At 40.2% G+C, this 16,686-nt stretch overlaps 2 protein-coding genes across 2 annotated transcripts in view; both read right to left on the bottom strand.

Moving 5' to 3' along the window:
* The window catches only part of LOC144663701 (uncharacterized), a 37,459-nt gene that overhangs the window by 4,433 nt on the left and 16,340 nt on the right, over positions 1–16,686 (bottom strand). The window lies entirely within an intron of this gene.
* Positions 2,380–6,681, bottom strand: LOC144663261 (uncharacterized). The gene is made up of 3 exons (XM_078524168.1): positions 6,618–6,681; positions 4,425–5,274; positions 2,380–3,306 (listed from the first exon to the last, which is right to left on the bottom strand). The coding sequence occupies exons 2-3, from the start codon at positions 5,247–5,249 to the stop codon at positions 2,380–2,382; spliced, it is 1,752 nt and encodes a 583-aa protein (XP_078380294.1). The 5' UTR covers positions 5,250–5,274; positions 6,618–6,681.

Genomic DNA, 16,686 nt, shown 5'->3' with positions numbered 1-16,686 from the left:
AAAAATCATTCGGCTACCCAAACATTTGTGGGAGGTGTGGTGATCTAATGGTTATTGTGCTGGACTCCGGATCGAGCGGTCCGGGTTCGAGACCTGGCCTGGGTCACTGCGTTGCGTTCTTAGGCAAGACACTTTACTCTCATAGTTCTTCTCTTCACCCAGGTGTATAAATGGGTACCGGCTTATTTACTGCTGGGGGGGGGATTAACCCTGCAATGGACTAGCATCCCATCCAGGGGGAGTAGAAATACTCCTAGCCGCTTAATAATGCTTCAGAAACCTGGTTACGCTCCAGCCTGATGAGCCACTTGGCTCAACAGCAGGCTTTACCTACCCAAACATTTAATTCCCAGTGCCCACACTGTGAAGAACAGTAATCATGATAATGAGATACACAGTTCATCAATCTCTTAATTAATATCACATGTTGCAATACAATAATAACTGATGAAATATATGTTGTTCATAGGCAAATTTTTACTTCATCACCAAAACCAAACTCAGTCATTAAATAATAAAACATTAAACACAGCTGTTTTGTTTTGTGGGTGTGTCTCACAGATCAGTTATTTGTTGTTGCATGGTTTAATATACAAGCAAATGCATGGTAAAATTTTTGCCAAACAATGTATACAGACTATACCTGAGTTTAAGACTAACAAACAGTATGTCTGCCTCTCCAGAATTTTTCTTAGTTTACATGCAATTAAGTAAAGTGAAGCCCCTCAAGGACAAAGGGACTCATATGAAGGGAAAATGGTGTTATCATTTTGGGGAAACCTATTTGGCAGAATGATAAATGCCACTATTTTGCTTGCGGCTGGCTTTTACTCCGGTTTGCTAGCAGACAGCTGTTATTTTTAGTATCGGGAAATAATACTGTCACTGTTCCAATAGGGCCCCCGTTTGTGGGGGGGGGGGGGGGGGGTGGAGGGAGGGTGGGACAAGCTACATGCAAAACTTTCCAGTTGTATGCTTTGTACAGCTATAACATACCAGTTATGGTGGGTGTATGGATATTTTCTAGAGCAACGCTTTCTTTGTTCTAGTTTCTCTTTGAGAGTTTATATACCTTTGGGAGGTTATGCACAAACTGCTAGATGATTATCCTCTTTTGATTGATCAACTATTTTTACTTTAATTTGGTGCTGTTGTTCATGGTGAAAAACATAATATATATATAAAGAAAATAACACGAATAAAAAATCATTCTAAAAAAGATGTAAAGGGCATATAACCTGGGAGCTCCGCTTTTAGGCTTGCCTAAATCTATATTAACTCTAATCCTTTAAAAAAGTCGGGATTTGAAATTCAAATGCGCAGTTTGGAAATGGGACTAGTTACGCGCGCGCAATGTCCACTTTTTTTTCAATGCAGTTGTCCTCCCCTCCAGTAATTCACCATTTGGCATAACAAATCTCTCCGAAATGACTTACCACCAAAAACTGTCTCTAGCAACTCCTTAACAACTGCTTTAGATCTTTATTATAAATTGACCCCAAAGGTCAGGTAATTAAATGCGTTTTCGCATGTGCCATCACTGGTTTTTTTCTACTCCTCCTCGGAAATTTATCAACAATTTTGTCAAGGATATCACAAAGAAGTAAAATTTTATATGGAAATTTGTTTGGAACCAAACAGATGAATATAAGGCTCTGGGCCAAGGTTAATAAAAAGTAATATATTTTATATATGTTTTATCCCCTCGATAGGCTCTTCAATGACGTTTTTTACTCAACGTTTCTTCATCTTGTAGACGTTTTGGCATCATCGAGAGGCCATTCTTAAGGCTAGCAAAAAAAATGAATTAAATATTGCGATGTGCTTAATTTTAAAGGTATCACGGAAGGAATATTGGCGCTTTCGTTCCAAGTGAAATTGTAATGTAAACCACCAACGGTAACGGTAAGTATATATTTTCTGAAAGCTTATTGAATAAAGATTGTGATTTTGTATTTTGTTTTCATCATATAGACCATAACAAGCAACGTCAGGATTTTGTTTGCAGTTATGATGTTGCGCAACATAAGGTTAACTGAGAACACATTTACGTGAGAGCCTAAACTTTTTTGTAGAATTTGATCTACATATATTGGTTTAAGAAACGTAGTCTCAGATTTTTCTTTTCTTGCTCCATTATTTTTTTATAGATGTTAAATCCCAAAGAAGACTAAAAACGCCCGTTTTATATGTTTAAAAATATGAGTGGAAGTCGAGTTATTTTCAAAAAAAAATGGTTTCACTTAAGAAAAAAAAATTGCACTAGATTTGAAAAAGAAACGAAATACCGAGTAGTTCTTGTATGCAACAAATCAGGATAGATCATCAAGCAAAAAACCTTTTGAGCCTCCTTAAACGACTGGTCGCCTACAATGTCCTCTAACAGTTTTGGTAATGCATCTTAGGCATGTATGTTTTTCCTAATCTTCCAGCACGAACGCCCGCCCCTGCTGCGTTTCTCAGAACAACTGAATTTCTGTTCATTTTTACAACTTTACCCGACTTATCCTTTTGACGAAAGCGATAAAAAACACACAAAGTGCAGCCGGTACGCCCTTTATATTTGTCGAAGGCCAGATTGTTGAGCACTCGATGGTAGTCGCCTTTCACCACAATCGCACCAGTATTCCACACCACGTTCTCTTTTATAGTGCCGCCGCGTCCAATTCCTGGGGGGCTCCCAGCGTCAAAGCGGATGGCAGCCTTGGAGCTTGCGTTAACCCAGTTCTTTTCCACAAGACCATGGCTCTGCGCGCCTCTTTGGAATTGGATGCTCGCGCCGTCGCGCTGAATATTTCCCCAGCATTGATCATGAATGCGGTTGAGCCTGACAACGGGATTTGGTTTATTGGGACGGTACCCATTAGACGCACCGTTAAAGCGCATAGTGTTTCGAATGAACTGGTCATTTACACCTTCCGATATCACAGTTCCTAATCCGCCGTGCTTTTTTTTGGAAAGGACCACAGACCAATCATTGTATTCGAACAGATTGTTCTTTATTTCAACTCCAGTACCGCTGTACTGAAGCGCTGCGCCATCGGTTCCATAGAAAATGCAGTTTACTAACTTAAAACTGTTCCCGCGGTTTGGATGGATCTCTGTCCACTGTGGAGGGTCCGGTATACCCAGCATGCGCTTGGAATAAGACGGGAAGTTAAAATTGATCGAGTCAAAAGAAAGGCCATCTATTATTTCCCGTCTAGCTCTGCTTGGTTTCGGTGCTCTAAGGGTGGTGCCAAAGAACTCCAATTGCTTGAAATGAAGATGGCGGCAGTTGGAAATGGTGAAAGCATATGTCTGTACCTAAAACGATGAAAATATCAGAGAAACTTATTGGACTGTATTGAGCTTAATGTTAATGAAATTTGAGAGTCTTTGCCAAAGGCGGGTATGAATGATATTTAATATGCTAGAAAATCATTTAATGATTAAGTCTTTTAAGTGTAAGTCTTCGTACACGATGCCAGTGGCTTACACAGACGATCCAAATAATAAACTGCTCCCAGGCAGCATTATGCACTTACTTTACTACCGCGAAAAAGAAGAAAATGACGGACGAGCCCTTAATACATTTTGAAATGGCAGATGAAAAATATAATAATAACCTAGCCAACCAACAAACAAACGGGGGTAGAGTGGGGGTGGGGTTTTATTGACTTGTTAATGTGAACATTTTCATAAAATTTTTTCCCCATTTCATAAGGTGGCCCATAACAGCTTAAAGATGATTTCCAGTCCGTACTGCGCAATCTCCGCCTGCAATGTTTGTGAGTCTCACAAACAGAAGAATGTTTACTAGCAAAAATAAAAATTCCGGGACAAAACTTACCTTTTTCTTCATTATTAACGCCAGATACCCTTGCAAAACAATAATAACGAGTAAAAGAAGCTCGACGGCATTTCAAACGGACGTTTTAGCTCGTCGTGAATTCTTGAACGAAACGATCCGTAATGGCGAACTAAAAAACTTCATGTACGCTATCACTGAAGTGTAACGTTTCAACGAATTCAAAACAAAAATGAAAACAAACCCTGAGTCTGCGCAGTACGGACTGGAAATCATCTTTAAGACTTTCCATTTTTGGCCTTATATCACAGCTTATCCGAAGATGCCTTTGAAAGAAGTTTTCCGAGACTAGTAAAGAATTTTCAGAAAGCAGGTTCTTTTCAGCTCGTTGCAATTGCAGAACCTTGTTTTTTTTTAACTGTTTGAAGCTTTCTTTAAATATATTTTTCGTCTTTAAAATTATCTGTCGGTAAAATTTAAAGCCTCCTTAATTTATATATATATGTAAAAAAAAGTTTTCAAATTTCAAAAAAAACTGTATTATTATGGTTGTTAGACGATGAGAATTTCAAGTATTTAACTGAGTGGTTTATAGATTAAAAGCCAAAAAGAAAGCATACGCAGTTTAGTTTACCTTGCCACGTATTCTTCCTGCAGGACTTGCACCATCTGGTGTCTTCACATAAACAGTTCCATTATTCTTGTTGTAGAACCATTCACCAGGATTATCGAGGAAGTCAAACTTGTCTTCCAAGAAGTATTGATTGTGGCTCGGCTTGAACTTAAAGTCGTCAAATGTGTCGTCATAAGTAAAAAAGTTCTGCCCGCGTGTGTGACTCTTGACTTTAGCGGCAAAAGTATTGAAGCTACCGATATTTAGAACAGCCATCGCATCTTTCGCGCTCCATCTCATTCCAGCCAAGTCTTTGTCGCCATTATCGATCATTTTATTACGTTCGGAGGTATCGGCAGACTTTGCCCAGTTGTCATTCGAAAACACACTTTTGTCTGACCACAGAGCGTTTGGCCAACGAGCGTTGGTCATCATTTCCATTTTTTTACCTTTGCGGACAAAAAGCTGCCATATGTTCTGATCTATAACAGCGCTGTAAATCCTGTTCGTATCAACTACCCAACCTGCCGCTGGCGTTAGGGGAATTGTTCCATCAATAACGGGAACCTCGTCTTGATAGCCGCGAATAATGATAGGTTGGGACGAGGTTCCTTGTTTACCAGAAATCACGAATCCCGCTTCATGGTAGTGTCCTTTGCGAATTTGGCACTCGTCTCCAGGGCTCGTTAATGCGTCGACACAAGCCCTGATGGTTGCGAATGCGCTTGTAATGCTCATTCCTTTATTTGAGTCAGCGCCGGCACTTCCGTCCACATAGTAGATGGTGCCACTCGCGTACAAAGGTAACAAAATGAGGATTGCAGTCAGTAGAATAATTTCCTTCATTTTGAGGAAATATTCCACTTAATATCTGCAATGAAAAGAAATTCAAAGTGTTAAACTTCAATAATTTTCATGACTGCAGTACCAAGCTACGGACAGAATGTTTTGTTACATGAATAGTTTTCAGCGTTGTCATCCTTTATGCCATCTACTGAAGTATAGCCATTATCAAGGGTCTGTTGTCATCTTGACGTACCTTTTGCTTTTGATTGCAAAATATTAAAGTGAGCATAATATTTTGAAATAACGCTTTTGAAAATTCTAAATTTCATCAACGTTTTATACCTCTGAAACAATTTATTTGACTTTTTATATAGGCGAATATAGGCACGCGTTAGTACAACCACCTATCTAGGCTTGTAGGCATCCGTTTTAACTATTGAGTATTTGTTTTAACCTGCTTCTACCGGTCTTTAAATAGTTGCTTGATAAAGAAAATATGAAATGAAAAAAGGCAATACTTTCTTTGAAGTTCTGGAGAAATGAAGAACTTTCTGTAATACTCTTTAGACAGAAGTGTCTCCTTTTTTGTTAAAAGAGCGTGTAGTTTTAAAAAGGGCTTAAATAGCGAACCTGCCAAGACATCTAGCATTATGTTTAACAGGGTACCAGCAAGTTTGGCTGACTGACCGACTAAATTTCTCTCTAGGCTCCGCGAGTAGAGCAACATGGAATAAAAAATTGGAGTGGAAATCGATTTTTAGTTTCCTTTAAGACAACAGTAAACTAGGAAGTACTCAAACCCCTCCCACACTCCTTGAGCAGCTGTGATTTGGCTTATACTTTTGATGCAGTGATTAAAATCATGAGATGCTTGCGATGTGATTGCAGTTTAGAGCTCTGTTCCAATGAAAGAAACCTCCATTGGGTTTGAGAAAACTTCAGCTACAATGGCAAGCACTAAACAGATTTCTTCATTATTCAAAATATCGCTTTCACGAAACTCCGAGAAAATATTTAATGAGGTGAGCTCGCTAGTCTCGCATGCATCAACGTGTTCAAACGATTTCACCTTTCTGAAGCACTGAAATATTTTACAACATGAATATGACGAACGTTTCGTTGGTCTTTATGTAAAAAATAAATATTAAATTTTGTAGGCACACATGTCATGGTAGTAAAATTACGTCGTGAATACAATAAATCTTCACCACGTTCTTAGCCTACAAAGGCGATCACATGTCTTACCACAGAATTCTAGAAGAAAAATCTTGGGATTACAGAACGGGGGAGCTTTTGGATATCTCCCTTCAGAACACAACGTTCTCACCATTCGCGATCAACTTTGTATTTGTATGTGCTAGTTAATCACGTTTAAGTCCTGCCTTAACTCACAAGACGACACAAAAGACGATCAAAATAGGTTCTTACCTTACTTGCGTTGACAGGAGATTCTAAAATAATATTCTTCCTTTGCTTTTAGTCACCTCTGTCGCTTTTCGTTTTAGTTACCTTATTCCATGGAATTGTCTAAGTTATTACATCAGAATTTCGCGAGCAGGTAAAACCACCAGGGTACCGACAGAACACTGGAGTTAGTGTATTGTACAACCAGCAACTTTCATTCATGATCACAATTTGGTCTATATATGAGACTTGGATTTGACTTGACCAAAAGGAAATTTATGTTATGAGAAAAAAATCCTTCATGAAAGCGACTGGGACATCCACTTTAAACCAAAAAAGTTAAGTTTAGTTTTAGCTTTGTTTTTGATATGTCTATTTTGTAAGCGAATTTCTGTAATGTAGTAGGTTTAATCATTTAGCGTAAGCTTTTTTCTTACATTGGACCTAGCAGTTTTAAAAAGCATTTTTATGTGTAGAGTTTAATGTTAAACTTATATATCCAATTTGATCGAATGTTGTTGTAAACGGATAAATTATCGAGAACAGAAGTAAACACTGAGTAAACGCAACTCAATTCTCTTTAAACTGAACATCCGAATGACACGTGTAACTGCACATGCGCAGTCCTAACAATCTAAACAATACCTATTATATAACATCTCCCCCTTTAAATGAAACAGTTTCTTTTCTATAACATAACAGTTAACCAATGTCAGCACTTTAACTCATAGTCTCTCAAGTGACTTGGCAGTCCACGATTTACTCTAATAGGGTAACGTCTTTCTAAACAAGGGGGAGTAGCAACCTTATCTGAGTAACTTGGTTTCTCTAACATAGAACTTGTATCAGGAATTCCTGACAGCAAAACAGGAGGAACTACAGTAACATTGTCATTGTCTGTAACAGAACAGGAAGCTCCAGGTAAAGGACTTTCACAACGTTCGCTAGTACTGGTCAACTGTGACTCATCCGCTGTGGCTGTATGAGAGCCTGAGGGAAGCGGGACAACTTCATCAGAAACATCCACTGGGGAAGCCAATTGAAGTGGCATAGAGTGGTCATCAATTGATGAGGGGCTGTTTGAGTGGTCATCACTAACAGCTCGGCTCAGAAGTTGGTCCACATGTCGTTTCCACAATTTGCCTGACACTTCAACCATATAGTGTCGAGAACCAAGTACCTCAGTGATGACCCCAGGCATCCACTTTTCTCCCTTCCCATCGTTTCTGGCCAGTACTGGATCACCTGCATGAAACTGGCGTAGACCTCTGTGTGCGGTGGGACTAACCATCGTACTGTACTGTCGAGCTTCAACATGCTTTTCAACTGAAGGAATCAGTAAATCGAGGCGAGTACGCAATCTCCTGCCCATAAGCATTAAAGAGGGAGGTTCGCCTGTAGTGGAATGGGGTGTGTTTCGATAAACAAGTAAGTACTTAGCAATTTGAGCAGACACATCAGTGTGAGTAAGCTGGGCTTGTTTGATTGCTGATTTCAAAATCTGGACAACACGTTCAGCCTGACCATTGGTGGATGGTTTGTACGCTGCTGAAGTACGATGTACAATTCCATTGTTGACACAAAACTTTTCAAATTCTCTCGAAGTGAACTGGGAACCATTGTCAGAAACAAGAATTTCGGGCAATCCGTGCCTGCTGAATATGTCACGCAATGCAGTGATAGTTGTTCCAGCAGTAATATTTGTCATTTTGACCACCTCTGGGAATTTGCTGTATGCATCAACAACAACCATATACATATGTCCAGAGATCGGTCCTGCAAAGTCCACATGAATGCGAGACCAAGCCCGTGTTGGAAAAATCCATGGATGAATTTGAGCAGTAGGAGGTGCAGATCTCATAGTTTGACAAGTACTGCATGAAGAAACAGTTCTTTCAATGCGGGCATCAATATTGGGCCACCATACATATGACCTTGATAATGCTTTCATTCTGGAAATTCCTGGATGTGTTTCATGAAGTTCATGCAATACTTTCTCTTGAAGGGAAGGTGGTACAACAACCCGAGTACCCCACAACACACAGCCTTGTTGGGTTGTCAGTTCATCTCGTTTATTCTTGAACGGTACTAATGTCGGATCTACTACACTTGGCCATCCACTGATGACATAACTGTACACTTTGGATAAGACGGGGTCAACCTGGGTTTCTCTTTTGATCATCTGACTGGTCACATTGGTTACAACTTCAGGTTCTAAGAAGAAGCACTCGACATTTTCACATTTGGGTGACCATGTTTGTGGCAAAGGAAGACGTGACATGCTGTCTGCATCAGCATGCGCTGTAGTGCTGCGGTACTCAATTTTGTAATTGTACGATGCCAGGATGAGGGCCCATCTTTGAAGTCGAGCTGCAGCATGAGCAGGAACTGGCTGCTGTGGTCCAAAGAGGGTGAGCAGAGGGCGATGATCTGTTAAAATTGTGAAGGAGCGACCATACAAGTACTGACGAAATCGCTTTAATCCAAAAATGATGCTGAATGCCTCCTTTTCTAACTGGGAGTAGTTTTGTTGGGCTTGTGTCAGGGTACAAGAGGCGAAGGCAACAGGCCGAAATTGTCCATCTATCTGATGAGACAGAACTGCTCCAGCACCATACGATGAAGCATCACATGACAGAAAAAGGGGAAGTGTTTCATCATAATGTACCAAAGTTTTTGAGCTAAGAATCAGCTGCTTAGCGGCAACAAATGCATCTTCTTCAACTTTAGACCATTTCCAGGGTGTATTCTTCTTCAATTGGCTGTGTAAGGGTGCCAGAACTGTGGAGTGATGTGGCATGAATCGTGAATAGAACATTATAAGTCCCAGAAAGGACTTCAAGGCAGCAACATCTTTAGGTCTTGGGGCGTCACGAATGGCTGTAAGTTTGTCTTCAGTGGGATGTAAGCCCTCGCCATCTATCTTGTGACCAAGATAAACCACTGACGCCTGGAGGAATTTGCACTTTGCCTTGTTCAGTCGGAAGCCAGCATTAAGAAGTCGATCCAAAACCAAAGAAAGAGTGTGGAGATGGTCTTATTGATCTGTTCCTGCCACCAGAATGTCATCAAGTCGACTCACTGCCTTCGGAATGTCAGACAGTAAGTTGTCCATAATTCTCTGAAAAATGGCTGGACCTGAATGTATACCATTTGGCAACCTCTTAAATGCAAATAGTCCAATGTGAGTATTGACAGTGAGATAAGGCTGTGATTCCTTTGCAATGGGTATCTGGTGGTAAGCTTGTTTCATATCCAAGACACTAAACACGGTGCATCCCCTCAAGGCTGAATGCATGTCCTCAATCTGAGGCATAGGATAAGTTTCTACATTAGCACATGTATTCTATGTTACACTAAAATCTCCGCATACACGCACTTCGTCACTCTCTTTCTTTCCAACCACCACGATAGGGGCTGCACTGACAGCAGAAGTAACTCTTTCAATAACTCCATCCTTTTCCATTTTAAGCAATGTGCTCTCCACTTTTGACTGCAGGGCGTAAGGAACTGGTCTAGCTTTGTGGAATTTAGCCTCTTTACTTTCATTTAATACAACAGGCGTGCCCGTGTAGCATCCAAGTTGGGTCTGAAATAATTCACTGTATTGTTCAAGGACAGAGTCCAAAGTCTGGTTACCTGTCGAACCTGGCACTGATGAAGTGGGTGAGGGTAAGGGGCCAATGTGATTCAACCCTGGCAGGTTTTTCCAATCTAAATTGACATCCATGAGCCAATTCCGACCAAACAAAGCACATGATCCTTCTCGTACAATAAGCAAGGGCAATGAGTACTGTGATCCCGAATACTCAACATTCACAGATGCTTCCCCTAAGGGATGCACAGTTTCACCTGTGTAGGTTGACAAAACCACATTGGTTGGTTTCAGAGTAACATCAGGACAAACTTCTTTTATGAAACTAAGTGGTGCAAGAGACAAAGCACACCCAGTGTCTAACTGCATTAAACAATCATTGTTCTCAATCTTCAATGTCACAGAAATTTCAGACTTGGACATAGCATTAACATCATACACAACATACAACTCTTCTTCTTCAGGTACCTGTTCTTCGGGAAACTCTTCTTCGACACACATGGCATTCACTCCACTTTTCTGACAAACGCGAGCAATATGTCCAGTTCCATTGCAGTTGTGACACACAGCATTTCTGAATCTGCATTTAGACCTTGTATGGTCAGAATTACCACATGAGAAACAAGTGTAGGAGGTAGACCGTCGAGGCGATTTAGGAAATGACCCTTGACGACCAGCTGGTGGTAAGACTGGAGGTGTACTTGAACTTCGGCGCGAAGGAAGGGCAGGTGGGTCCTTGGTGACTGCATGTACTGGTTGAGACAATTGCTGCTGCACTTGCATGGATTCTTTCGCTGCTATCTCATCAACAATTGCCACTTGCATCGCTTGTTGGAAGGTGCGATCTTCACTTAAAAGCTTTTTACGAGTGGCCGGATTGCGAATCCCACAAACAAACTGGTCGCGAAGCGAACGATTTAAGAACGCACCAAAATTACAACTGGAAGCAAGATGTCGTAAACGAGCACTGTACACGGAAACAGTTTCATTCTCTTCTTGAAAACAACGGTGAAATCGGTACGATTCTGCAACTTCTAATCGTTTAGGTTTGAAATGTCGCTCAAGTAATTCACATAACTGCTCGAATGTCTTGTCCTTTGGATTTGCTGGACTGCATAAATCTCGAAGTGTCCCGTATGTCTTCTTGCCGATAACTGAAATCATCACTGCAACCTTCTTCTTGTTCGCAGCTGCTTTATCAGCTGTGGAGGCATCAGGAGGGTAATGGCCAATACTATTCGCAACGAAATACTGATCAAGTCTTTCCTGATAAGCCGTAAAAGTCTCCGTAGAAGTATCGAACTCCCCAATGGAACCAACTAGCGGGGAAGCCATAATGGCGGCCGAACAAAAAGCAAGAAGGCAAGCAACCACGTGCACGGACAACAGAAACGCACAGAAGAACTTCGTAATTTTCAAAATCGCCATGAAGACAGCAACACATCACTGGAGGATCCCATCCTCGTCGCCAGATGTTGTAAACGGATAAATTATCGAGAACAGAAGTAAACACTGAGTAAACGCAACTCAATTCTCTTTAATCTGAACATCCGAATGACACGTGTAACTGCACATGCGCAGTCCTAACAATCTAAACAATACCTATTATATAACAAATGTGATTGTGAATATTTTGCCGAAGACCCGTTTAATTTGCCTACAATAAAATAGGAGGGGAGGGGAGGGAACAGGGAAATCCACTTCTACATAAATATTAAACATAATTACCTCTGCTATGGTCAAACGCTGGATCTCTTCCTTATTTTGATGTCACATAGGCTAATCATAAAAATAAAATAACTGAAAAGTGTTCGTTTTTTCCAAATATCCTTCTGACAAAATTCCTTTGAAAGCGTCAAATACAGTGCAAATACCTCAGAAGAGTTCGATAGTTTCGTGTGCGAAACAAACGTCCCCATCCATTAAAAAGCTGAAATCGTTTTTCAGCCTCTAACCAACTACTGTCGTAAATGAGATCGAAGTCTTGTTGTTTCTTTTTTTGGAAGACAACATTGTACCCTATTAATAAAATAGATTATCGCCATCTCCTAATATAAACCTTCAAACCGATCGCACGTCTCATCATAAAATTCTAGAAGGAAAATATTCCTGAATACCTTAGATGTCTCTTTTAGAAAATGTTTCTTTGTGGCGCTAGACCTTTCAGAACACCGCAAAATACAGCCATGTAACCTTTCTCGACCAATTAACTTTCCATTTACAAGTTAACCACTTTCTAGCTGTGAGAACAAAAGTTTTATGTTCGACTTCGCATAAACGCGTCAAGAAGCCATTTTACTTACTTTACTTTTCGTCGAGAAGCGATTCAGAGATTAATAATATGTTGCTTATTCTGATCGTTCTTAGCCGCCTTTAGTTTCAGTTACCATATTGTATCTAGAGGTTTGAGTTATTACATCAGAAACTCAGAAACAGGTAAAACAGGCAGGGATTCCGAAAAAACACTGGAGTCAGCGTTTCGTTGCAACCCAACCAGCAACTGTCAATCATGGATCACACTTTAGTCTACGAATCTAGTCTTGGCTTAAGCCAGAGATGCCCAAACTGGAACATATTGGGGACCTTGAGGTTTTCGTAATTTTGAAATGTGCATTTTCTTTTTAATGCTGAAAATTTTATTAGCTGTTCACTTCCTGTTCCTGAATATTTGGTGTGTCAACTATGTGTTCTTGACGTTACTATGGCTGTGGTAATTATAACAGATTTTGCCAAAATCGTTTTTTTTAAAACAAAATTCTTTTTTTTTTTTCTTCTGGTTTTACGTTCAGTATTCCGGTTTGATTTTGTATCAATTTCCGTAATTTTTTTAACTTTATAAGAAAATAGTTAAATCCAAGATGGCGGATCCAATATGGCGGCTTCAATGACGTCAAATGACGTCACAGCTAACAAAAAATGTAAACAAAATGTAGCAAAGGACTCTTTTACTCAGTGTAAAATATTAACGCTGCGCATTAATTGAACGGAAACCTTGGGGTACCCCCTCCCCCCCCCCCCGCACTCGGTGGGTTATGAATTTATACGTACGTAATTAAGGTGTTCAGATGTTTATGAAAAAGGAAATCCTTCATAAAGTCATTTTTAAAAAAAAAAGAGGGAACAAATTGCATGGTTTAACTTATATGTCTATATGTCTATTTTGTTAGTGAATCTCCTTATTTAATGTGCATGTTACAACTGGTTCATGCTTTAGCGTGCACTATCGAGTTAAGAATGCACGAGGGAAGATTGGAGAGCACAAAAGAAGCGTAAGAGTTGCCTGAGGCGATAGCTGGAAGCAACTCTAGCTTCTTGCATTGATTGCTCTCGACAGTTCCCAAGTGCACCATAACTCGATAGTGCACAGCTAAAACCATGAACCAATTGTTTTATAACATTGCCGGTGGAAATTTAAATTTAAACCCGCGCCAAAAACTCGCACGTGAGAAAAAATGTCTCGCGAAGCGATTTGCTCACGCTATCAGCGAGCACTATTGGATCACGCTCACGTATATTGAGTTGGATTGCGCGGCTCTTCTAGCTATGTTAAAATCCTTTTTTTTTACATTACAGGGAGCATAAGTGCTCAACTACCCACCTTTTTAAAGGACCCTGAAAGCTCGACGCCAATTGAGCCGTCTAATATTTTTACTTTATGAACGTTTACCGAACTCAAACGCGAAATCTGTAAGCAGTACATTTTGACACGAAAAGTTATATGTACTTTAAGGAAAGATTTCAAAAGAACACCTGCTATGGTTAGCAAATGGACTAATGGGTCGACCTATTCATGGGTATAATAGACTTTTCATTTCAATAAAGAAACCTTTTATTCCCGCTTTATATTCTCAAGGTAAACGTACAAACGTTAAACTGGATTTTCAATGACAACTCAACCAATGAAAATATTGTATTCTAGAAAAACAATGAACCTTTCACACGAAAAGCTAACTTTCATTCATGAAGAATATATCTCCTTTACAGTAGAAATCAAAAGTGAAAGACAACTGTATTTACTAGGACGATATATAGTGCGGATCGATCGATCTCCTTGATGCTTACCTAAGTGTGAAGTACAACGAGGTTTATTATACATAGCCTGCGTTGCAGACGAACAAAACCCCGGTTATATCCGTCTGCGGTTTAGAGCACAAAAGCTTGTTCCGGCCCCCCGCGTGTTACCAGGGATTTCTATAATAACCTCTGATTGGCTTTTGAATAGGGCCGTTCTTTCGTGCGCCGCAATTGGTCAAGTGGATGTTGTGAAACCATAGTTACGCGTTCGATGAATACCAGATACCAGTTAGGTCAATTACAGTAAAACGTTTTTGTCATATAATTTGTACATTTGCCGTTCGATGGAATTGGTCATCCGATTTATTTCGCTTTTCACTCGTTTAGAAAGGGCACTATATGTTGTCAGCTGTATTATTTGGAGGCGTTTTAAGTTGAGAGACTGTCGCTTTATTTATTAATAGCAAATGTGTAGAGGTCAAAGTCACGGCTTTCCGTTTGTATATTTTGACACCTCTGTTTTAAATTTGTCATATGTAATTAATATTGCGGTATGTCTTGGAACATTCATATTTGTAAGATATTTGTAGAGCTCTCGAAATATTCGCTCTGGTCCTAAATTTTCCGTGAAGATGTCGACTGTCCTTGCATTCTGCATTTGTAATGCCGGGTTCGGCTGTTTATTGTGTTGCAAGGTGTGTGGCTTTTCATCACGGATGACGGATGTGCGTTGTGTGACATTCTTTCACCACAAGACAAATGTATCGAAATGTAGATTATTTAACATTTCTTCCACAACCTTTTTGCTTGTCAGTTGTGTTTGCTTCTTGACGTTTTTGTTGTTTTCTTTTTTTATCAGGTTTGTGCGAACCGGCTGCTTTTTTACCGCTTCAAACGCTAATTCTTACCGATCTGCCGTGATCGCCACCAAGTTTATTTTGTATCTGTTATTCATCAAAAGCGAAATTATGGTGTTACGAGATCCATTCGACCAATCACGGCGCATGAAAGAACGGCCCTATTCAAGAGCCAATCAAAGGTTATTATAGAAATCCCTGGTAACACGCGGGGGGCCGGAACAAGCTTTTGTGCTCTAATTCGCAGACGGATATAACCGGGGTTTTGTTCGTCTGCAACGCAGGCTAATTATACATTGCAATAGACAAGTTTTGCTGAGATCCAAAGTGTTATCCTGTTTTTTTCCTTTTTTTTTTTTCTGCGGCGTTTTCACTGAGTAAGGCGAAGGAACAAGTCTCCTGTACCTCTGACACAGTGTATCGAGTTCTGGCTGACAAGACAGTGGTCAAGCGAGTTATCTCCTCGCTCAATAACGCATCGCAGTGAAATTCACTGTTTGTCAAACCATTCATTTGCTCACCCCGTCAAGAACTCTAGCTGTTCCCAGTGATACCGTAAGCCCTGTGCTTATACAACTCCGTAAGGGGTTTTGGGTGGGCTTATAAACAGAGAGGCTTATATCCGGGGGGACTCATAAGCGGAATGAAACAAAACGTTTCGAAAAGAGCCACGGCAGTGTTAATTTAAATACGTTTAAGTTAAAAAGCCATAATAAAGCAACATGTATCCCTGTTCAATACTGTCATTCACCAGAGGGCCGGGGGCTTATATCCGTGGGGAGAGGGGGGGGGGGGGCGTATAACCGGATGTATGTTTTTTTCGAGGTAGATGGACCTATACCCAGAGGAGCTTATAAGCGGGTGGGAGGGGCTTATAACCGGAATTCTACGGTATTTGACGAGATCGCAAGCACAGGGCCCTCGTACAGGCAAATGCGCGTCTAAATAGCCATAAACTTATCGTTAATATACAATACATTAGATGAATTCGTGTTCTTTGGACATCCAGTTTAAGATCAAGCTAACCTTCTAAGCTTATTAGGTCTTTTGGGATGTATATAGAGTTTTAAAGGCACAACACTGGAACTCTAAAAGTTTGTAATACGTCCTAAACTGTTTCCTATATATTCCGCAACATGAGATGGCATAGCGGCATTATAACACTTGCGAAGAGTAGCGAACAGAAGTCGTATCTCTATCGCATTGCATCTCTTTTCAAGAAAATATAAAGCACATTCTCTTGCTCTTTTCTATTGCTCTGTAGGTTAAATTATTATTAATCGATCGGCTTATGCTAAATTCGGAAAAAGAAAGAGGAAAAGGAATATTACTTAGAAGAATTGTCACTGAGTTGAAGGGAGACACGACATTTTAATCTCAAATGCTCAGATTTGAACTTATTTAAATTTTCATAGAGTCGGTGGACATAGCTCTCGCTTTATCACGCATATGGAAATAGTGACCTGGGTAGTAAAAGAAAAAGTTTACCCAGCTCTATCGATAGTCGTAATAGATCAATATTAAAAAGCAGTGCTGGTGCGAAACCGTTCATAGGAGCATTTTTGGCCTTTTTTAGATATGCAGTTACCGTAATGATCCGATTTAACGCCCTACTTCCAATAAGCGC

Source organism: Oculina patagonica, chromosome 8, assembly GCF_052425735.1.
Source record: "Oculina patagonica isolate OP01 chromosome 8, crgOcupat, whole genome shotgun sequence".
Taxonomy (NCBI): Eukaryota; Metazoa; Cnidaria; class Anthozoa; order Scleractinia; family Oculinidae; genus Oculina; species Oculina patagonica.
This window is presented reverse-complemented; position numbering and strand designations above follow the sequence as displayed.

What these genes read in the sequence shown, in the direction of transcription:
- LOC144663261 (XM_078524168.1), bottom strand. Translation starts at nt 5,249, where the DNA reads ATGAAGGAAATTATTCTACTGACTGCAATCCTCATTTTGTTACCTTTG. An exon ending in CAGGAAGAATACGTGGCAAG is followed by an intron (nt 3,307 to 4,424) that starts GTAAACTAAACT and finishes TCATCGTTTTAG; the next exon opens with GTACAGACATATGCTTTCAC.